Source organism: Heptranchias perlo, chromosome 14, assembly GCF_035084215.1.
Source record: "Heptranchias perlo isolate sHepPer1 chromosome 14, sHepPer1.hap1, whole genome shotgun sequence".
Classification (NCBI taxonomy): Eukaryota; Metazoa; Chordata; class Chondrichthyes; order Hexanchiformes; family Hexanchidae; genus Heptranchias; species Heptranchias perlo.
In genome coordinates, this window is record NC_090338.1 from 57616283 (window position 1) to 57639622 (window position 23340).

Genomic DNA, 23340 nt, shown 5'->3' on the forward strand with positions numbered 1-23340 from the left:
TCCTGGATACAAGGTGTTCAGGAAATATAGGGAAGGAAACAAAGGAGGGGTGGGGAGTAGCAGTATTGATTAAGGAGAATATTGCAGTACTGGAGAGAGACGATGTCCTGGAGGGGTCAAGGACAGAATCTATTTGGTTAGAGTTAAGAAATAAAAGAGGTGCCATTACACTACTGGGTGTATTCTATCGGCCACCGACTAGTGGGAAGAATATAGAGGAGCAAATTTGCAGGAAAATTACAGAGAGGTGCAAAAGCTATAGAGTAGTGATAACTGGGGACTTCAACTATCCTAATCCTACTTGACATTTCCAGAGGACAGGAAGCTAGGAAAAGGTGGAGGGGTAGCTCTGTTAATTAAGGATGACATGAGTATAATAGAGAGAAATGACCTTAGTTCTAAAGGCCGAGATGTAGAATCAGTTTGGGTAGAGATAAGAAATAGTAAAGGCAAGAAGTCACTGTGACAGTAGTTTACAGGCCCCCTAACAGTAACCACACTGTAGGATAGGATATACACAAAGAAATAATGGAGGCTTTTGAGAAAGGAACAGCGATAATCATAGGTGATTTTAATCTACGTATAGATTGAAAGAGTGCTTTCAGGAAAGTCTCTTAGAGCAGCATGTTATGGACCCAACCAGAGAGCAGGCTATTCTAGATCTGGTAATGTGTAATGACACAGGATTAATTAACAACCTCATTGTAAAGGAACCCCCAGGTAGCAGTGATCTCAATATGATTGAATTTCGCATTCAGTTTGAGGGAGAGAAGAGTAAGTCTAAGACTAGTGCTTTAAACTTAAATAAGGGCAATTATGAGGGCATGAAGACAGAGCTGGCTAAAGTGAACTGGGAACTTAGGTTAAGGGATAGGTCAGTAGAGATGTAGTGGCAGACATTTAATGAGATATTTCATAACACTCAGCAAAGATACATTCCAGTGAGAAAGAAAGACTCTAGGGGAAGGACATACCATCCGTGGCTAACAAAGGAAGTTAAAGATAGTATCAAATTGAAAGAAAAAGCATACAATTCCGCGAAGGTTAGTGGCAGGTCAGAAGATTGGACAGAATATAAAAAACAGCAAAAAATGACTAAAAGAATAATAAGGAAGGAGAAATTAGAGTATGAGAGAAAGCTAGCTAGAAATATAAAAACAGTAAGAGTTTCTACAGGTATTTAAAAAGGAAAAGAGTAAGTAAAATGAGCGTTGGTCCTCTAGAGAATGAGTCTAGGGAATTAATAATGGAGAATAAGGAAATGGCGGATGAATTGAACAGATACTTTGCATCCGTCTTCACTGTAGAGGATACAAATAACATGCCAGAAATAATTGTGAATCAAGAGGTGAAATGGAGGGAGGAACTTAAAACATTTACAATCACCAGGGAAAGGGTTTTGAAAAAAATATTACAACTAAAAGCTGACAAGTCCCCAGGTCCTGACGGACTTCATCCTAGGGTCTTAAAAGAAGTGGCTGCAGAGATAGTAGATGCATTGGTATTAATTTTCCAAAATTCCCTAGATTCTGGAAGGGTCCCATCAGATCGGAAAATAGCAAATGTAACTCCTCTATTCAAAAAAGGGGGCAGACAGAAAGCAGGAAACTACAGGCCAGTTAGCTTAACATCTGTCATAGGGAAAATGCTAGAATCTATTATTAAGGAGGTTCTAGCAGTTAGAAAATCTCAATGCAATCAGGCAGAGTCAACACGGCTTTGAGAAAGGGAAATCGTGTTTGACTAATTTATTAGAGTTCTTTGAGGAAGTAACAAGCAACATGGATAAAGGGGATCCTGTGGATGTGGTGTACTTGGATTTCCAGAAGGCTTTTGACAAGGTGCCACATCAAAGGCTACTACACAAAATAAGAGCTCATGGTGTAGGGGGTAACATATTAGCACGGATCAAGGATTGGTTAGCTAACAGGAAACAGAGAGTAGGCATGAATGGGTCATTTTCAGGTTGGCAAGATGTAACGAATAGAGTGCCACAGGGATCAATGTTTGGGCCTCAACTATTTACAATCTACATCAATGACTTGGATGAAGGGACCGAATGTATGGTTGCTAAATTTGCTAATGACACAAAGGTAGGTAGGAAAGTAAGTTGTGAAGAGGACATAAACAGTCTGCAAAGGGATATAGATAGGTTAAGTGAGTGGGCAAAAATTTGGCAGATGGAGTATAATGTGGGAAAATGTGAACTTGTCTACTTTGGCAGGAGGAATATAGAAAAGCAGTATATTATTTAAATGGAGAGAGATTGCAGAAGTCTGAGGTACAGAGGGATCTGGGTGTCCTAGTACATGAATCACAAAAAGTTAGTATGTAGGTACAGCAAGTAGGCAAATGGAATGTTATCATTTATGCAAGGGGAATGGAATATAAAAGTAGAGATGTTTTGCTACAGTTGTACAGGGCATTGGAGAGACCACATCTAGAATACTGTGTGCAGTTTTGGTCTCCTTATCTAAGAAAGGACGTAATTGCTTTGGAGGTGGTTCAGAGAAGGTTCACTCAACTGATTCCTGGGATGAGGGGGTTATCTTACGAGGGAAGGTTGGACAAGTTGGGCCTGTATACACTGGAGTTTAGAAGAATGAGAGGTGATCTTATTGAAACGTATAAGATCCTGAGGGGACTAGAAGGGGTAAATGCTGAGAGGATGTTTCCCCTTGTGGGAGGGACTAGAACTAGGGGCCACAGTTTAAAAATAAGGGATCTCCCATTTACGACGGAGATGAGGAGAATTTTTTTCTCTCAGAGGGTCGTGAATCTGTGGAACTCCCTTCCCCAGAGAGCGGTGGAGGCAGGGTCATTGAATATTTTTAAGGCTGAGTTAGATAGATTCCTGATTAACAAGGGAGTCAAAGGTTATAGTAGGTAGACGGGAAAGTAGGGTTGAGGTCACAATCAGATCAGCCATGATCTTATCAAATGGCACAGCAGGCTCAAGGAGCCGAATGGCCTACTCCTGCTCCTAACTCGTATGTTCGTATGTAATATAGACTGGGATAACAATAATAATAAGGGGCAAAGAGGGGGAGGAATTTTTGAAATGCGTTCAGGATAACTTTCTTAACCAGTACGTTTCCGGCCCAACGAGGAAAGAGGCATTGTTGGACTTGGTTCTAGGGAATGAGGCGGGCCAAGTGGAACAAGTGTGAGTGGGGGAGCATTTATGGAGCAGCGATCATAGTATCGTAAGGCCTAGAATAGCTATGAAAAAGGACATAGACCACTCTAAAGTAAAAATACTCAATTGGAGGAGGGCCAATTTCAATGGGATGAGAACAGATCTGGCCCAGATAAATTGGAATCAAAGATTGGCAGGCAAAACCATAATTGAACAGTGGGTGGCCTTTAAAAAGGAGACGGTTCGGGTACAGTCTAGGCACATTCCCACGAGGCAGAAAGGTAGGGCAACTAAAGTCAGAGCTCCCTGGATGACAAAAGAGATAGTGAGTAAGATGAAATGGAAAAAAGGGGCGTACGACAGATGTCAGGTTGATAACATAAGTGAGAACCAGGCAGAATATAGAAAGTTCAGAGAAGTGGAAAAGGAAATAAGAGGGGCAAAGAGAGACTATGACTAGAGGCCAACATAAAAGGGAATCCAAAAGTCTTCTACAAGCATGTAAACAGTAAATGGGTAGTAAGAGGAGAGGTGGGGCCGATTAGGGATCATAAAGGAGATCTACTCATGGAGGCAAAAGGGATGGCCGAGGTACTAAATAAGTGCTTTGCATCTGTCTTTACCAAGGAAGAAGATGCTGCCAGAGTATCAGTAAAGAAAGATATAGTTGAGATACTGGATGGGCTAAAAATTGATAAAGAAGAGGTACTGGAAAGGCTAGTTGTACTTAAAGTAGATAAGTCACCCGGTCCGGATGGGATGCACCCTAGGTTGCTGAGGGAAGGAAGGGAGAAAATTACAGAGATACTGGCCATAATCTTCCAAACATCCGTAGATACGGAGGTGGTGCCAGAGGACTGGAGAACTGCAAATGTTATACCCTCGTTCAAAACAGGGTGTAAGGATAAACCCCACATCTATAGGCCAGTCACTTTAACCTCTATGGTTGGGAAACTTTTAGAAACGATAATCCGGGACAGAATTAACAGTCACTTGGACGAGTGTGGATTGATTAGGGAAAGCCAGCAAGGATTTGTTAAAGGCAAATCATGTTTAACTAACCTGACAGAGTTTTTTGATGAGGTAACAGAGAGGGAGATGAGGGCAATGCAGCTGATGTGGTGTAAATGGACTTTCAAAAGATGTTTGATAAAATGCCGCATGGTAGGCTTATCATCAAGATTGCGGCCCATGGAATAAGGGGGGCAGTAGCAACATGGATAAGGAATTGGCTAAAGGACAGGAAGCAGAGAGTAGTGGTGAACGGTTGTTTTTCGGACTGGAGGGAGGCGTACAGTGGTGTTCCCCAGGGCTCGGTGCTAGAGCCATTACTTTTCTTGATATATATTAATGACTTGGACTTGGGTGTACAGGGCACAATTTCAAAATCTGCAGATGACACAAAACTTGGAAGTGTAGCGAGGAGGATAGTGATAGACTTCAAGGGGATATAGACAGGCTCGTGGCATGGGCGGACACGTTGCAGATGAAATTTAACACAGGTAGGAAGAACGAGAGGCAATATAAACTAGAGGGCACAACACTAAAAGGAGTACAGGAACAGAGGGATCTGAGGGTATATATGTGTACAAATCCTTGCAGGTGGCAGGGCAGGTTGAGAAAGCGGTTAAAAAGCATACGGGATCCTGGGCTTTATAAATAGGAGCATAGGGTACAAAAGTATGGAAGTTATGATGAACCTTTATAAAACACTGATTCGGCCACAACTGGAGTAGTGTGTCCAGTTCTGGGCGCCGCACTTCAGGAAAGATGTGAAGGCCTTAGAGAAGGTGCAGAAGAGATTTACTAGAATGATTCCAGGGATGAGGGGCTTTAGTTAGGTGGATAGACTGGAGAAGCTGGGGTTTTTCTCCTTGGAACAGAGACGGTTGCGAGGAAATTTGATAGAGGTATTCAAAATCATGAAGGGTCTAGACAGAGTAGATAGAGAGAAACTGTTCTCATTAATGGAAGGGTCAAGAACCAGAGGACATAGATTTAAGGTGATTGGCAAAAGAAACAACGGTGACATGAGGATAAACTTTTTTTAAAAACACAGCGAGTGGTTATGATCTGGAATGCACTGCCCGAGGGGGTGGTGGAGGCAGATTCAATCATGGCCTTCAAAAGGGAACTGGATAAGTACTTGATAGGAAAAAATTTGCAGAGCTATGGGGATAGGGCGGGGGGAGTGGGACTAGCTGGATTGCTCTTGCATAGAGCCAGCGTGGACTCGATGGGCCGAATGGCCTCCTTCCGTGCTGTAACCTTTCTATAATTCTATGGTGCAAACGCACAGGTTGATTCTGACTACAACGACAACTTGCATTTATATAGCAACTTCACCACTTAAGGAGCGTCTTAAACAGGGAGAGATAGAGAGGCGGCGAGGTTTAGGGCGGGATTCCAGAGCTTAGGGCCTAGGCAGCTGAAGGCACACCTGGCAATGGTGGAGGGATGAAAATCGGGAATGTGCAAGAGGCCAGAATTGGAGGAGTGCGGAGATCTCGCAGGGTTGTAGGGCTGGAGGTTACAGAGACAGGGAAGGGCGAGGCCACGGAGGGATTTGAAAACAAGGATGAGAATTTTAAAATCGAGGCGTTGCGGGACTGTGAGCCAATGTAGGTTAGCGAGCACAGGGGCAATGGGTGAACGGGACTCAGTGCGATTTAGGATACGGCGGGAGAATTTTGGAAACAGGTACAGTAAACCTACAATCATTGGATAACACCTTAATAGTCAATGAAAGTTCAGCATACAGTACATTCAGGTACTAATTTATAGCATATATGTATTTTCAACTGTCACTGTATCAGACAGCAAACTAGACATGTACATGAGAAGAAGTTCCCTAAATTAAAAGTATCAGACCTATAGTTCTACATCTATCACTAGTTCAATTCCAAATAAGCTCAGAATCCACACGAAGGGAACTTGAACACTGGAGTTCTTGCAATGCATCTGAGTTCCTAGTAAGCAGGTTCCATACACCATACAGGCATGCATGTGCACGTTTGGAAAATTAGTCTTGGCCATAGTAGGCCCGACACTGTCAAAATGCTCAGGCTCTCTGGTACTTTACCATGATCCATCTTGTATTGTAATATCACCAAATGGGATTCTTTCAACACAGTCTATCCTCATTGAGCTTTCTCTACACATGTCTAAAAATACAGTTCCCTCTATTGGCAGTATATCAATTCCAATAACATTTCAATTTATTCTGCAGGTCTCAGATTTCTTCATGGTTATTTAGCTTCAGATCGTTGGAGTTTTCTAATCACACTGTGGATCGGACTACTTAAAAACTCCGTAAGATCACCAAAGTAGTTTTGCTTTCCCCATAGCCAGTACATCTACAATCAGACCTTTGTATTAGTGAGAAGATAATGGAACCGTTACCATCTTGCTTATCTGCAACCCCAGGTGAATAAAGTTACGTGGAAGTAAGTAGTCTCACATGAAGAAAAGGAGTCACAAAAAAGATTATTTAGAAGGAAACTATATCTTGTCCTTAAAATAATTTTCAATGTGGTTTGAGTTGGATGGTGAGTTGATTAGGATCTTCATTTATTTGTTATACCTAGTATGATTGTAATATGACTTTAAATGTAGTGATTTCAGCGTGCTCCTCTCATAGTGGGTGCTATTATATCAAAATATAACAAATTTTAAAAATCTTAACTCGAATGATGTCCAAGGACCTTTTCTCACATTAAAATATAATAGGAGGCTAGACCAAAATGGTGAACAAAACAAACCCAGTACCGTGGAGTATTATATCAATGTTGAAAATTTTGACTGATGCTGACATAGTACCACTGAGATGTATGAGATCAGATAACTGTTATTGCGAGTATGCACTTACCCTCTATTTAGGATAACTAGAAAGTTAGTGCAAGTTAATATATACGAGTGAATGAAGTACCAGCCTGGGTATGGATACAAGGCTAGAGGGGATAGATTCCACAAATTGGCACTCCCAGCTTTAGCGCGATAGGAGTGGATATCGGGATTCAATTTTGGATTAATTTTGGTGGGGGGAAAATCATGCAGTGCGTGCTGACCTCTACAACTAATTACCGATATGTGCTCCTGTCGCATAAAGCTCTGCGCTAGGGTCATTAATTCATAAAATCTACCCATGACACCAAAAACAATCCAAAAACCCAAAGATTACACACAGATAGGGAGGACAGCATACCTGATGTGAAGGCTGAAGGCACGGTTTCAGTTTCTTTTTTGAGATAAACAACTGTTCATAATCTTCTGTTGATTCCAGTAGTTTCTTACTAGGTTTCCTTTGGCGTTTGCCTTCAGTAATAACTGTAATCATATAAATATGAATGAAAGTTATATTTATAAAAACAAAAGGATGCAATAAAATGTTAGGGAATTCCCCAAAATTGGGGTATACTGCTAGAAGTTCCAACTTCCAATATTATTTTTAATGACAGCAGTTAGGAACTAAAGTGGTCTGAAATAAATTCTTTGACACATGAGAAACTAGTACCTTGCTTAGAAGTTCTCGGTGCACTTTTCAGTCCTTATTTTCTACTTTCAAAGAAATTTCCTGTACACCTTTTTATTTCGGTTGCATTCTTTTAAAAGGCACATTTCCTTTTCACAGAAAGTATGTTGTCCACAGATCTATTCTCACAACAGTGATAAACTGTAGTTAGAAATCTGCATCTCTATCTCTAGTGAGTCTTTCCTTTCTTCCCCCCTCATTTCATTTGCTCTAATCCTTGATCTACAATGCTGATCTCTAATGCAAAATACTGATATAGGACTGCTTGCATTTAACTGCAAATTTTAACTGGTGCTTAAAATACGGTAATAAGAAAAAAAAGCTGCATTTCGTCCAGAAAAGGATCAAATTCAAACCCTTGTAGTTATATTTTTTGTATCCTATTTTACATGACTTTATTTTGAATTCTCTTAGAAGCAAGGTTCATTCCATGCCACTGGACATTACATTAGTGGTTTTCAGTCTACTCTCAATCAACAGCAAAGTGATGGAAGGTGTCGTCGACAGTGCTATCAAGCGGCACTTACTCACCAATAACCTGCTCACCGATGCTCAGTTTGGTTTCCGCCAGGACCACTCAGCTCCAGACCTCATTATAGCCTTGGTCCAAACGTGGACAAAAGAGCTGAATTCCAGAGGTGAGGCGAGAGTGACTGCCCTTGACATCAACGCAGCATTTGACCGAGTGTGGTACCAAGGAGCACTAGTAAAATTGAAGTCAATGGGAATCAGGGGGAAAACTCTCCAGTGGCTGGAGTCATACCCAGCACAAAGGAAGATGGTAGTGGTTGTTGGAGGCCAATCATCTCAGCCCCAGGACGTTGCTGCAGGAGTTCCTCAGTTGTAAACAATTTTACAACACCAAGTTATAGTCCAACAAATTTATTTTAAATTCCACAAGCTTTCGGAGGCTTCCTCCTTCGTCAGGTGAACGAAGGAGGAAGCCTTCGTCCACACCGTTCACCTGACGAAGGAGGGAGCCTCCGAAAGCCTGTGGAATTTAAAATAAATTTGTTGGACTATAACTTGGTGTTGTAAAATTGTTTACAATTGTCAACCCTAGTCCATCACCGGCATCTCCACATCAGGAGTTCCTCAGGGCAGTGTCCTGGGCCCAACCATCTTCAGCTGCTTCATCAATGACCTTCCCTCCATCATAAGGTCAGAAAGGGGGATGTTCGCAGATGATTGCACAGCATTCCGTTCCATTTGCAGCCCCTCAGGTAATGAAGCAGTCCATGCCCGCATGCAGCAAGACCTGGACAACATCCTGGCTTGGGCTCATAAGTGGCAAGTAACATTCGCGCCAGACAAGTGCCAGGCAATGTCCATCTCCAACAAGAGAGAGTCTAACCACCTCCCCTTGACATTCAACAGCATTACCATCGTCGAATCACCCACCATCAACATCCTGGGGGTCACCATTGACCAGAAACTTAACTGGACCAGCCATATAAATACTGTGGCTACGAGAGCAGGTCAGAGGCTGGGTATTCTGCGACGTGTGACTCAACTCCTAACTCCCCAAAGTCTTTCCACCATCTACAAGGCACAAGTCAGGAGTGTGATGGAATACTCTCCACTTGCCTGAATGAGTGCAGCTCCAACAACACACAAGAAGTTCGACACCATCCAGGACAAAGCAGCCCGCTTGATTGGCACCCCATCCACCACCCTAAACATTCACTCCCTTCACCAGCTCGCACTGTGGCTGCTGTGTGTACCATCCACAGGATCCACTACAGCAACTCGCCAAGGCTTCTTCGACAGCACCTCCCAAACCCGTGACCTCTACCACCTAGAAGGACAAGAGCAGCAAGCACATGGGAACAACACCACCTGCATGTTCCCCTCCAAGTCACACACCATCCCGACTTGGAAATATATCGCCGTTCCTTCACCGTCGCTGAGTCGAAATCCTGGAACTCCCTACCTAACAGCACTGTGGAAGAACCTTCACCACACGGACTGCAGCGGTTCAACAAGGCGGCTCACCACCACCTTCTCAGGGGCAATTAGGGATGGGCAATAAATGCTGGCCTCGCCAGCGACGCCCACATCTCATGAACCAATAAAAAAAAGTTAAGATACATGAAGCTGATGCTTACTGTAATACAGTCTACTGCTCTTAATTCAGAGTTGCTTAGTTTTAATTATCTGCTTCTTTGATTTTTTTTGCATGAAAAATGTACTATTTTACCTAAGTTGCTTAATTTGAATTATTGGGTAAATCAATTTTTTGTGCAAAAGAAATGACTTTGAGTTAACAGGAGTAGAATGTATCCATAAAAAAGGCCTTTTCACCATATCCCTTAATATTTGGAAAATATTACGGGATTATGGCAAAAGGACAGAGGATTGGGATTAAAAAGGTGAGGAGCTGTACCCTTTTGGAAATCATCCAAAAAAGTCTGATAAATGAGCCAACAACAACATGCAATTATATTGCACCTTTAACAGAGAAATGTCTCAAGGTGCTTCACAGGAGAGTGATATAGAATCTACAGTACAGGCCATTTGGCCTGTCATGCCAGTGGCAGCTCTTTAAAAGAGCTGTCCAATTTAGTCCCACACCCCAGCTTTTTCCCCATAACCCTGCAAATTAGTCCTTTTCAAGTACATGTCCAATTGCCTTTTGAAAGTTCCTATGGAATCTGCTTCTACCACCCTTTCAGGTAACAAGTTCCAGATCTTAACAACCCTCTGTGTGAAAACATTTCTCCTCATTTCCCCTCTAGTTCTTTTGCCAATTATTTTTAATCTATGACCTCTGGTTACTGACCCACATGTCAGAAGAAATTATTTTTCCCTACCTGCTCTATCAAAACTCCTCATAATTTTGAATTAGGTCTCCCCTTAACCTTCTCTGCTCTAAGGAGAACAATCCCAGCTTCTCCAATCTCTCCATATAATTGAAGTCCCTCATCCATGGCATCATCCTTGTAAACCTCTTCTGTACCCTCTCCAAGGCCTTGACTTCCTTCCTAAAGTATGGTGCCAAGAATTGTAAACAATACTCCAGCTGAGGCCTAACCCGTGATTTGTAAAGGTTTAGCAGGACTTCCTTGTTTTTGTATTTACAAAGCCAAGTGTCCCATTTGCATTCTTAACCGCCTTATCAACTTGTCCTGCCATCTTCAAAGATTTGTGAATAAGCACCTCATGGTCCCTGTGCTCTTGCACCCCCATCAAAATAGTATCATTTAGATTATACTGCCTCTCCATGTTTTTCCTCCTAAAGTGCATCAGATCACACTTGGCAGATGCATTAAATTGTATCTGCCATGCATCTGCCCATTTCACCAGTCTGTCTATGTCCTCCTGAAGTCTGCTAATATCCTCCTCACTATGTACTACGTTGCCATGTTTTGTATCATCCACAAACTTCAAAATTGCACTCTCTATACTCAAGTCCAGGTCATTTATATATTAGAAAAGCAATGGTCCTAATACCGATCCCTAAATCAGACAAAATTTGATATCGAGCCACATATAGAGATATTAGGACAGGTGACCAAAAGCTTAGTCAAAATGGTGGGTTTTAAGGAGTGTCTTAAAGAGAGAGGAGTAGAGGGGTTTAGGGAGGGAATTCCTGGGCTTTGGGCCTAGGCAGTCGAAGGCACGGCTGCCAATGGTGGGGCAATAGAAATTGGGGATGCATGAAAGATCAGAATTGGAGGAGCACAGAGATCTCTGCGGGCCAGAGGAGATTACAGAAATAGGGAACAAACTGAAGAACAGGAGTAGGCCATTCACGCCATTATCACTGCTCTGCTATTTTGTTAGCCATGATAGCTCTTTATCTTTTGTCATATCTTGTAAAACTTCCGTGAGCGGCGGGAGAGATCGAGACCAGAGCGGGGATATAAACAGCGCGGAGAGAGCGAGAGTTCAGTCGGTGAGCGGCGGGAGAGAGCAAGACCAGAGCGGGGATATAAACAGCGCGGAGAGAGCGAGAGTTCAGTCGGTGAGCGGCGGGAGAGATCGAGACCAGAGCTGGGATATAAACAGCGCGGAGAGAGCGAGAGTTCAGTCGGTGAGCGGCGGGAGAGATCGAGACCAGAGCGGGGATGAAAACAGCGCGGAGAGAGCGAGAGTTCAGTCGGTGAGCGGCGGTAAAGAGCGAGACCAGAGCGGGGATAAAAACAGCGCGGAGAGAGCGAGAGTCCAGTCGGTGAGCGGCGGTAAAGAGCGAGACCAGAGCGGGGATAAAAACAGCGCGGAGAGAGCGAGAGTTCAGTCGGTGAGCGGCGGGAGAGAGCGAGACCAGAGCGGGGATATAAACAGCGCGGAGAGAGCGAGAGTTCAGTCGGTGAGCGGCGGGAAAGAGCGAGACCAGAGCTTGCTCTGAGAGCGAGACTCTGAGACCAGCGGCAGTTCGGGGTGACGTCACCAGTCAGAAAGTGACGCGGCACAGGGGAGGCAGCTGATTGGTGAGTAGGTTCAGGTGAGTATTTCTACCATTTTACTGTAAGTAAAGTAATAAGAAAGGGAAGATCTGCAGGTTTTATAGCAGATAGTGTTTTTTTTTTTAAGTGAACCTAGGTCCCTAGTATAGTTAACATTTTCTAATTTCAACGTAATTTAAAAGGGGTAACTAAGCTAAGGCAAGTCATGGCAGCAGACCTCGCACCCGTGATATGCTCCTCCTGCAAGATGTGGGAAGTCATGGACACTACCAGTGTCCCTGCCGACCATGTGTGCGGGAAGTGTGTCCACCTGCAGCTACTGACCGATCGTATCTCGGAGCTGGAGCTGCGGGTGGACTCACTGTGGAGCATCCGCGATGCAGAGAAACTCGTGGATAGCACGTTTAGCGAGTTGGTCACACCGCAGGTAAAGGGTATACAGGCAGGAAGTGAATGGGTGACCACCAGGAAGAGTAAGAGGTGCAGGCAGGTAGTGCAGGGGTCCCCTGTGGCCATCCCCCTCTCAAACAGATATGCCACTTTGGATGCTGTTGGGGGGGATGACTTATCAGGGGAAGGCAGCAGCAGCCAACTTCCTGGCACCACGGGTAGCTCTGCTGCACAGGCTGGGAGCAAAAAGAGTGGCAGAGCTATAGTGATAGGGGACTCAATTGTAAGGGGAATAGACAGGCGTTTCTGCGGCCGCAACCGAGACTCCAGGATGGTGTGTTGCCTCCCTGGTGCAAGGATCAAGGACGTCTCGGAGCGGCTACAGAACATTTTGGAGGGGGAGGGCGAACAGCCAGCTGTCGTGGTGCACATAGGCACCAACGATATAGGTAAAAAAGGGGATGAGGTCCTAAAAGCAGAATATAGGGAGTTAGGTGGTAAATTAAAAAATAGGACCTCAAAGGTAGTAATCTCAGGATTGCTGCCAGTGCCACGTGCTAGTCAGAGTAGAAATAGGAGGATATTTCAAATGAATACGTGGCTAGAGGAATGGTGCAAGGGGGAGGGATTCAAATTCCTGGGACACTGGAAACGGTTCTGGGGGAGGTGGGACCAGTACAAACCGGACGGTCTGCACCTGGGCAGGGCCGGGACCGCTGTCCTAGGAGGAGTGTTTGCTAGTGCTGTTGGGGAGGGTTTAAACTAAAGTGGCAGGGGGTTGGGAACCTGAGCAGGGAGAGAGAGGAAAGTGTAACAGGAAGGGACAGAAGGTATGGAGTAATAGGTAAAGTGTTAAAAAAGGAAAAAGCAGGAACTAAGCGTCACAAAACAGATTTGAAAGTTGTTTATCTGAATGCACGTAGCATTCGTAACAAAATGGACGAGTTAACGGCACAAATAACTACGTATGGGTATGATCTTGTGGCCATTACAGAAACATGGCTGCAGGGTGACAACGACTGGGAATTAAATATGCCAGGGTATTTAACAATCAGGAAGGACAGGCAGGAAGGAAGGGGAGGTGGGGTGGCTATGTTAATAAAGGAAGGAATCACTGTAATACAGATAAATGATATTGGGACAAAGCATCAAGATAATGAAACAGTTTGGGTGGAGATAAGGAATAATAAGGGGAAAAAAACATTAGTGGGCGTAGTATATAGGCCTCCTAATAGTTGCAACTCTGCTGGAAGAAGTATTAATCAGGAAATAGTCGGGGCATGTAATAAGGGAACAGCCATAATTATGGGGGATTTTAATTATCATATTAACTGGACAAATCAAATTGGGCAGAGCAGCCGTGAGGACGAGTTCATTGAGTGCATCAGGGATGGATTTCTTGAGCAGTATGTAACTGATCCTACAAGGGGGCAGGCAACCTTGGACCTGGTCCTGTGTAATGAGTCAGGATTAATTAATAATGTCCTAGTTAAGGATCCCCTTGGAACGAGCGACCACAACATGGTTGAATTCCATATCCAATTAGAGGGTGAGAAGGTTGATTCTCAAACAAGCGTACTGAGCTTGAATAAAGGAGACTATGATGGTATGAGAGCGGAATTGATTAAAGTGGACTGGGAAAATAGATTAAAGGGTAAGACGGTACATGAGCAGTGGTGTTCATTTAGGGAGTTATTTTACAACTTTCAAAATAAATATATTCCACTGAGGAAAAAAGGGTGTGAAAGAAATGACAGTCATCCGTGGCTAAGTAAAGAAATCAAGGATAGTATCCGACTAAAAACAAGGACATATCAGGTAGCCAAACTTAGTGGGAGGATAGAAGATTGGGAAGTCTTCAAAAGACAGCAAAAAGTAACTAAAGGATTGATTAAGAAAGGGAAGTTAGATTATGAAAAGAAATTAGCAAAAAATATAAAAACAGATAGCAAGAGTTTCTATAGTTATATAAAAAGAAAAAGGGTGGCGAAGGCAAACGTAGGTCCCTTAGAGGATGAGACCGGGAAATTAATGGTGGGAAACATGGAGATGGCAAAAATGCTGAACAAATATTTTGTTTCAGTCTTTACAGTAGAGCACATTAAGAATATCCCAACACTGGACAAACAGGGGACTCTACGGGGGGAGGAGCTAAATACGATTAAAATCACTCCGGAGATGGTACTCAGTAAAATAATGGGACTCAAGGCGGATAAATCCCCTGGACCTGATGGCTTCCATCCTAGGGTCTTGAGGGAAGTGGCAGTAGGGATTGTGGATGCTTTGGTGATAGTTTTCCAAAATTCCCTGGACTCAGGAGAGGTCCCGGCAGATTGGAAAACTGTTAATGTAACACCGTTATTTAAAAAGGGTAGTAGGCAGAAGGCTGGAAATTATAGGCCAGTTAGCTTAACATCTATGGTGGGTAAAATTTTGGAGTCTATTATTAAGGAGACAGTAACGGAACATTTAGATAAGCATAATTTAATAGGACAAAGTCAGCATGGCTTTATGAAGGGGAAGTCATGTCTGACAAATTTGCTTGAGTTCTTTGAGGATATAACGTACAGGGTGGATAAAGGGGAACCAGTGGACATAGTGTATTTAGACTTCCAGAAGGCATTCGACAAGGTGCCACATAAAAGATTACTTAAGATAAAAAATCACGGGATTGGGGGTAATATTCTGGCATGGGTGGAGGATTGGTTATCGAACAGGAAGCAGAGAGTTGGGATAAATGGTTCATTTTCGGACTGGCAACCAGTAACCAGTGGTGTTCCACAGGGGTCGGTGCTGGGTCCCCAACTCTTTACAATCTATATTAACGATTTGGAGGAGGGGACCGAGTGCAACATATCAAAATTTGCAGATGATACAAAGATGGGAGGGAAAGTAGAGAGTGAGGAGGACATAAAAAACCTGCAAGGGGATATAGACAGGCTGGGTGAGTGGGCGGAGATTTGGCAGATGCAATATAATATTGGAAAATGTGAGGTTATGCACTTTGGCAGGAAAAATCAGAGAGCAAGTTATTTTCTTAATGGCGAGAGACTGGAAAGTACTGCAGTACAAAGGGATCTGGGGGTCCTAGTGCAAGAAAATCAAAAAGTTGGTATGCAGGTGCAGCAGGTGATCAAGAAAGCCAACGGAATGTTGGCTTTTATTGCTAGGGGGATAGAATATAAAAACAGGGAGGTATTGCTGCAGTTATATAAGGTATTGGTGAGACCGCACCTGGAATACTGCATACAGTTTTGGTGTCCACACTTAAGAAAAGACATACTTGCTCTCGAGGCAGTACAAAGAAGGTTCACTCGGTTAATCCCGGGGATGAGGGGGCGGACATATGAGGAGAGGTTGAGTAGATTGGGACTCTACTCACTGGAGTTCAGAAGAATGAGAGGCGATCTTATTGAAACATATAAGATTGTGAAGGGGCTTGATCGGGTGGATGCAGTAAGGATGTTCCCAAAGATGGGTGAAACTAGAACTAGGGGGCATAATCTTAGAATAAGGGGCTGCTCTTTCAAAACTGAGATGAGGAGAAACTTCTTCACTCAGAGGGTGGTAGGTCTGTGGAATTTGCTGCCCCAGGAAGCTGTGGAAGCTACATCATTAGATAAATTTAAAACAGAAATAGACAGTTTTCTAGAAGTAAAGGGAATTAGGGGTTATGGGGAGCGGGCAGGAAATTGGACATGAAGCTGAGTTCGGATCGGTCAATGCCCTGTGGGTGGCGCAGAGGGCCCAGGGGCTGTGTGGCCGGGTCCTGCTCCTACTTCTTGTGTTCTTTAGATTTGTGGTTGGGATCAGATCAGCCATGATCTTATTGAATGGTGGAGCAGGCTCGAGGGGCCGATTGGCCTACTCCTGCTCCAATTTCTTATGTTCTTATGTTCTTATGTTCCCAAGTATCTATCTTTGTTGAAATATTTCAGTTGATTCTGCACCCATGCATTTCTGGGCAATGCATTTCACATTTGTGTGAAGATATTTTTCTTGGATTTGCATTTAATTGACTTAGTTCTAATTTTATGAAAACTGAAGATTATAAATAATTAAGAACAGCCAGAAAATCAGAACCTACAGGATTTCATTTGTTATCCTGGCAACAATGGAGTCAGATAATAAACTTTCTACCATAAATGCATAACTATTATTTGTCTATTCATTTGTCTTATGTTAAATAAATTCACCTAATGATTTTAATGAGGTCCGAAGGTGCGATGCATTATTTGCTCATTGAAGACAAGGTGAATCCTACAACAGCACAGAGTATGTCCAATATCTAAAACCAATTATCAAATAGGGTTTTGGGTTTCATTATCCCAGGCAATTATTAAAAGTTTACCTAGATCTTAAGGCTAAGATAGATACTCTTGAAGATAATAGGGAGTTGAGACTCGCCCAAGAGAGTGATCTAAGATATGAGAGTCAAAATAATAGAGTAAGAAGGGTAGCAGTACCCGAAAACATATGGTAATTTAACAATCTTCCTGATTCATTCAAAGTCTATGCGCAATAAATTATCCAAAAGTAATGCAGAAATTTGAGGTGGAAGGCGTTATAATTTAATATTGAGACCAAATTAAAGCATTAGTGTCAAAGGGCTTGATGGCTAGAGAAACAAGTAATTTACTTTATGGAGGTGCTTTCCACATTGTATCAACAGCAATCTTGGGCACAACTGCTAATAACAAGATATGTGGTAGATCTGGTCTTCATGGTCTGGGCATTAAGCACTAAGAACATAAGAAATAGGAGCAGGAGTAGGCCAATCGGCCCCTCGAGCCTGCTCCGCCATTCAATAAGATCATGGCTGATCTGATCCTAACCTCAAATCTAAAGAACACAAGAAGTAGGAGCAGGACCCGGCCACTCAGCCCCTGGGCCCGCTCCGCCACCCACAGGGCCTTGACCGATCCGAACTCAGCTTCATGTCCAATTTCCTGCCCGCTCCCCGTAACCCCTAATTCCCTTCACTTCTAGGAAACTGTCTATTTCTGTTTTAAATTTATTTAATGATGTAGCTTCCACAGCTTCCTGGGGCAGCAAATTCCACAGACCTACTACCCTCCGAGTGAAGAAGTTTCTCCTCATCTCAGTTTTGAAAGAGCAGCCCCTTATTCTAAGATTATGCCCCCTAGTTCTAGTTTCACCCATCCTTGGGAACATCCTTACCGCATCCACCCGATCAAGCCCCTTCACAATCTTGTATGTTTCAATAAGATCGCCTCTCATTCTTCTGAACTCCAATGAGTAGAATCCCAATCTACTCAACCTCTCCTCATATGTCCGCCCCCTCAGCCCCGGGATTAGCCGAATGAACTTTCTTTGTACTCCCTCGACAGCAAGTATGTCTTTTCTTAAATATGGAGACCAAAACTGTATGCAGTATTCCAGGTGCGGTCTCACCAATACCTTATATAACTGCAGCAATACCTCCCTGTTTTTATATTCTATCCCCCTAGCAATAAAAGCCAACATTCCATTGGCCTTCTTGATCACCTGCTGCACCTGCATACCAACTTTTTGATTTTCTTGCACTAGGACCCCCAGATCCCTTTGTACTGCAGTACTTTCCAGTTTCTCGCCATTAAGATAATAACTTGCTCTCTGATTTTTCCTGCCAAAGTGCATAACCTCACATTTTCCAATATTGTATTACATCTGCCAAACCTCCGCCCACTCACCCAGCCTGTCTATATCCCCTTCTAGGTATTTTTATGTCCTCCTCACTCTCTACTTTCCCTCCCATCTTTGTATCATCTGCAAACTTTGATATGTTGCACTCGGTCCCCTCCTCCAAATCGTTAATATAGATTGTAAAGAGTTGGGGACCCTGCACCGACCCCTGCGGAACACCACTGGCTACTGGTTGCCAGTCCGAGAATGAACCATTTATCCCAAATCTCTGCTTCCTGTGAGATAACCAATCCTCCACCCATGCCAGAATATTACCCCCAATCCAGTGATTCTTTATCTTGAGCAATAATCTTTTATGTGGCACCTTGTCGAATGCCTTCTGGAAGTCTAAATACAATACGTCCACTGGTTCCCCTTTATCCACCCTGTACGTTATGTCCTCAAAGAACTCAAGCAAATTTGTCAGACATGACTTCCCCTTCGTAAAGCCATGCTGACTCTGTCCTATTAAATTATGTTTATCTAAATATTCCGTTAGTGTCTCCTTAATAATAGACTCCAAAATTTTACCCACCACAGATGTTAGGCTAACTGGTCTATAATTTCCAGCCTTCTGCCTATTACCCTTTTTAAATAAGGGTGTTACATTAGCAGTTTTCCAATCTGCCGGGACCTTTGCTGAGTCCAGAGAATTTTGGAAAATTATTACTAAAGCATCCACAATCCCTACTGCCACTTCCCTCAAGACCCAAGGATGTAATCCATCAGGTCCAGGGGATTTATCCGCCTTGAGTCCCATTATTTTACTGAGTACCATCTCCGGAGTGATTTTAATCGTATTTAGCTCCTCCCCCCGTAGAGTCCCCTGTTTGTCCAGTGTTGGGATATTCTTAGTGTCCTCTACCGTAAAGACTGAAACAAAATATTTGTTCAGCATTTTTGCCATCTCCATGTTTCCCACCATTAATTTCACGGTCTCATCCTCTAAGGGACCTACGTTTGCCTTCGCCACCCTTTTTCTTTTTATGTTTGATCTGTTTGATCGAAGCACAGAGAGGAAAATTGGGCAGAGATGATCACATGCCTGTTTTAGAACCTGCTAGACTGATTTTGAATGGAAAGCAAATGGGCAGGTTTGGGGGTCACCACCAACCACAAATTCAACTGGAATAGCCACCTAAATGCCATGGCTACTGGAGCAGGTAGATACCGAGTATTCTGTGGCGAGTGGATCGCCTCCTGACTCCCCAAAGCATCTTCACTACCTATAAAGCACAAGTCAGGAGTGTGATGGAATACTCTCCACTTGACTGGATGGGTGCATGTGCAACAACATTCAAGAAGCTCGACACCATCCAGGGCAAAGCTGTCTGCTTTATCGGCAGCCCATCCACCACCTTAAACATCCACTCCCTCCACCACCGGCGCACCATGGCTGCAGGGTGTACTATCTACAGGATGCAATGCAGGAATTTGCCACGGCTTCTTCGACAGCACCTCCCAAACCTGCAACCTCCACCACCTAGAAGGACAAGGGCAGCAGGTGCATGGGAACACCATCACCTCCAAGTTACACACCATGCTGACTTGGACATATATTGCCATTCCTTCATCGTCGCTGGGTCAAATCCTGGAACTCCCCAACAGCACTGAGGGAGTATCTTCACCAGATGGACTGCAGCGGTTTAAGAAGCCTCCACTTCCACCTTCTCAAGGGCAACTAGGGATGGGCAATGAATGCCAACTTTGCTAGTGATGCCCACATCCCAGGAATAATATTTTTTTTAAAGTACTACTTTGTCACCTTAAAGAACTCAACAAAGCATAAGTGGGTACTTCTGTTCCATTTCAGTGGCATTCAACTGGTCTTTTGTTGGTATCTTAGAAGGAATACCAAACACAGGATTAGCATGTATGACCAGATCAATTACTACCAGAACTGGCATCCCATATGCCAATCAAACATTTAATTTGGGCGTAGAATATTTAATCTTTAGAGGTGTAGAACACCATATACCATCAGAGTCAGCCGTGGTTCAGTTGGTAACACTCTCGCCTGAGTCAGAAGATTGTGAGTTCAAGTCCCACTCCAGAGACTTGAGCACAAAATCCAGGCTGATACTCCAATGCAGTACTGAGGGAGTACTGCATTGTCGGAGGTGCCTTTCGGGTGAGACGTTAAACCGAGGCCCCGCCTGCCCTCTCAGGTGGACGTAAAAGATCCCATGGCACTATTTTGAAGACGAGCAGGGGAATTATCCCTGGTGTCCTGCCCAACATTTATCCCTCAAACACCACCACTAAAAAACAGATTATCTGGTCATTATCACATTGCTGTTTGTTGGAGCTTGCTGTGCGCTAACTGGCTGCCTCATTAATTGTAAAGTGCTTTGGGATGTACTGAGGTCGTGAAAGGCGCTATTTAAATGCAAGTCTTTCTTTCCTTTCAAACAGCTAAAAGCTGCATTGGCTAACAACCTTGGTTTAGTTTGCTGCAGCATTAACCAAAAAGTACTTCAGTAAGTAGGGAACATCTAACACTGAAATGAAAGGAAGCCAAACTCCATGTCAAGTTCCAAAATAGAAAGATCCTAAAATTAAAATCCCTATATTGAGTTTGCAAGGGGTAGAAGTCGAACATCAGTCCGAACTATATGATATCCAGATTCTACAAGCTAGTGGAAGATACATAAAATCTGTTTCCAACATTGGGCCCAACCATTATTCTCTGCGAGACAAATGCAACATTTGACCCCGCCAGGAATAAGGGTGCGTTGTTGGACTCCATACTTTTTATGGGAAAAAATTACATTAAAAGCCAGCTGTCAAAATTATGAAAGTGCAAAACCCAATCAGATTAATCAAGGTTTGTTATAAGAAAATTAAACATCTCCTTGAAAAGCTTAATCTAAGACAAGTTAGTCTCCTTAAATATTGGTGCTAGTGCTCTATATTTCTATATAAGCCTCGATTAGTTAGAGGGATGGACACTATCTTTTGCTGTCCAGACCAAGAGTCCTGGAAGCTTTGTTGCCTCTCAGATTACATCAAAACTGCAGCACAGGTGTTAAGGTAAGGGACATTCTGGAAAGACCAGAAATGATTATGGAAAGGGAGGGAAGCAGCCATGGTCCACATGGGTGCCAACAATTTAGGAAAGGAAAGACTTGAACTCCTAAAAAAAGTTTAGAAAATTAGGAAGCAGGCTTAGAAGCAGGACTTTAAGAGTGGATTACTCCCCCAGCCACGTTACAAGGAAGGATAGGAAGAATAGGGAACTCAACACATGGCTAAACAGGCAGTATCAGAAAGAGGGTTTTAATTTTATAGGGCATTGGCACCAGTTCTGGGAAAGGGGGAGCGTTTCCATAAGGATGGGTTATATCTGAACAGGGCAGGAGCTAATGAACTGGCAAAACGGTTAAATAGCAATGTGAATTAATTTAAACTGGGAAGGAAGGGGGCAGGGAAAATAAAAGCAATCAGAAAGAGTAGAAATAAATTAGCTAAATTTAAAATATAAAAGAATTTAGCAAAAAGGATAGCATACATAAGGAAAAAAGGGAGTACAGGAGGAAAATCAAATTAACCAGTTATAAGCATAGAAAATAAAGGCTTTAGTTTGGACAAAAAAAAATCAAGGGAAAAGGAGTGGTATTAAATACAAACAAAAAAAAGATCAAGTGCATGTACTGCAATGCTCAAAGAGCGTGGGAAATAAACTGGGGGAAATTAGAAGTAATTATGTCACAGGAAGATTTAGATTTAATAGCACTAACAGAAGATTGGCTGCAAACTGGACAAGAGTGGAAAATAAACCTATTTTTACGAGGGACAGAATTGGTAAGAAAGGAAGAGGAAGAGAAGGAGCAATACTGGTAAAGGAGGGAATACATACTGCAGAGGACTGGAACGCACTACCTGACAGGGTGGTAGATGCAGATTTCATTGGAACTTTCAAAAGGCAATTGGACATGTAGTTGAAGGGGTCTAATTTGCAGGGTTATGGGAAAAAAGCCAGGGTCTGAGACTAAATTGGGCAGCTCTTTGAAAGAGCCGGCACAGACGCGACAGGCCGAATGGCCGCCTCCTGTGCTGTAAGAGTCTATGATTCTACGATACTAAATATCTAGATGAAGAGAAAATAATTAGATGCAGCCAACATGGATTTCATAAAGGAAGACAGAATTCTTTGTGGAGATGACAGAAATGGTGGGTGGGAGAAATGCAGTGGATGTGGTGTAAATTAACTTTTAGAAAACCTACACATTGAAGGAGATTAAGGAGTATAGAATTAGGGGAAGGGTAGCAAATTGGATTAAAAACTGTTTAGAAGGGAGGAAACATAAAATAAGAGTCACGGGTAGTTTCTCAAAGTGGTTAGAAGTGGGTCGCAGTATCACAGAGGGTTCTGTTCTGGGGCCGCTTCTGTTGACTATGTACATCAATGATTTGGATACAGGACTAGTGGGAGTGGTGTCCAAATTTGCAGGCGATACTAAAATAGGAGGCATCGTAAATAATTCAGAGCTGCAAGAGGATATTGATAAGATGGTGGGATGGGCAAAAATGTGGTAGATGGGATTTAATGTCAATAAATGTGAGCCAGTGCATTTTGGTTAAAGAAAATTTTACTTTGCTCTTCCACATCTAGCTCTTCCTCATTTAGAGGGATCTGGAGGTTCACAAGACATTAAAAGCAGCACATCATAAGAACATAAGAAATAGGAGCAGGAGTAGGCCAATCGGCCCCTCGAGCCTGCTCCGCCATTCAATAAGATCATGGCTGATCTGGTCCTAACCTCAAATCTAAAATCATGTCCAATTTCCTGCCCGCTCCCCGTAACCCCTAATTCCCTTTACTTCTAGGAAACTGTCTATTTCTGTTTTAAATTTATTTAATGATGTAGCTTCCACAGCTTCCTGGGGCAGCAAATTCCACAGACCTACCACCCTCTGAGTGAAGAAGTTTCTCCTCATCTCAGTTTTGAAAGAGCAGCCCCTTATTCTAAGATTATGCCCCCTCGTTCTAGTTTCACCCATCCTTGGGAACATCCTTACCGCATCCACCCGATCAAGCCCCTTCACAATCTTATATGTTTCAATAAGATCGCCTCTCATTCTTCTGAACTCCAATGAGTAGAGTCCCAATCTACTCAACCTCTCCTCATATGTCCGCCCCCTCATCCCCGGGATTAACCGAGTGAACATCAAGTGGATAAGGG

The 23340-nt window shown here is 43.2% G+C and overlaps 1 protein-coding gene across 1 annotated transcript in view; it reads right to left on the reverse strand.

The window, feature by feature from the left end:
* Positions 1 to 23340, reverse strand: part of LOC137332220 (histone-lysine N-methyltransferase, H3 lysine-36 specific-like) — a 205674-nt gene that overhangs the window by 123360 nt on the left and 58974 nt on the right. Inside the window, exon 9 of the mRNA XM_067995913.1 lies at positions 7344 to 7465. Coding sequence (XP_067852014.1) covers positions 7344 to 7465 — 122 coding nt within the window. The remainder of the gene's footprint in view (positions 1 to 7343; positions 7466 to 23340) is intronic.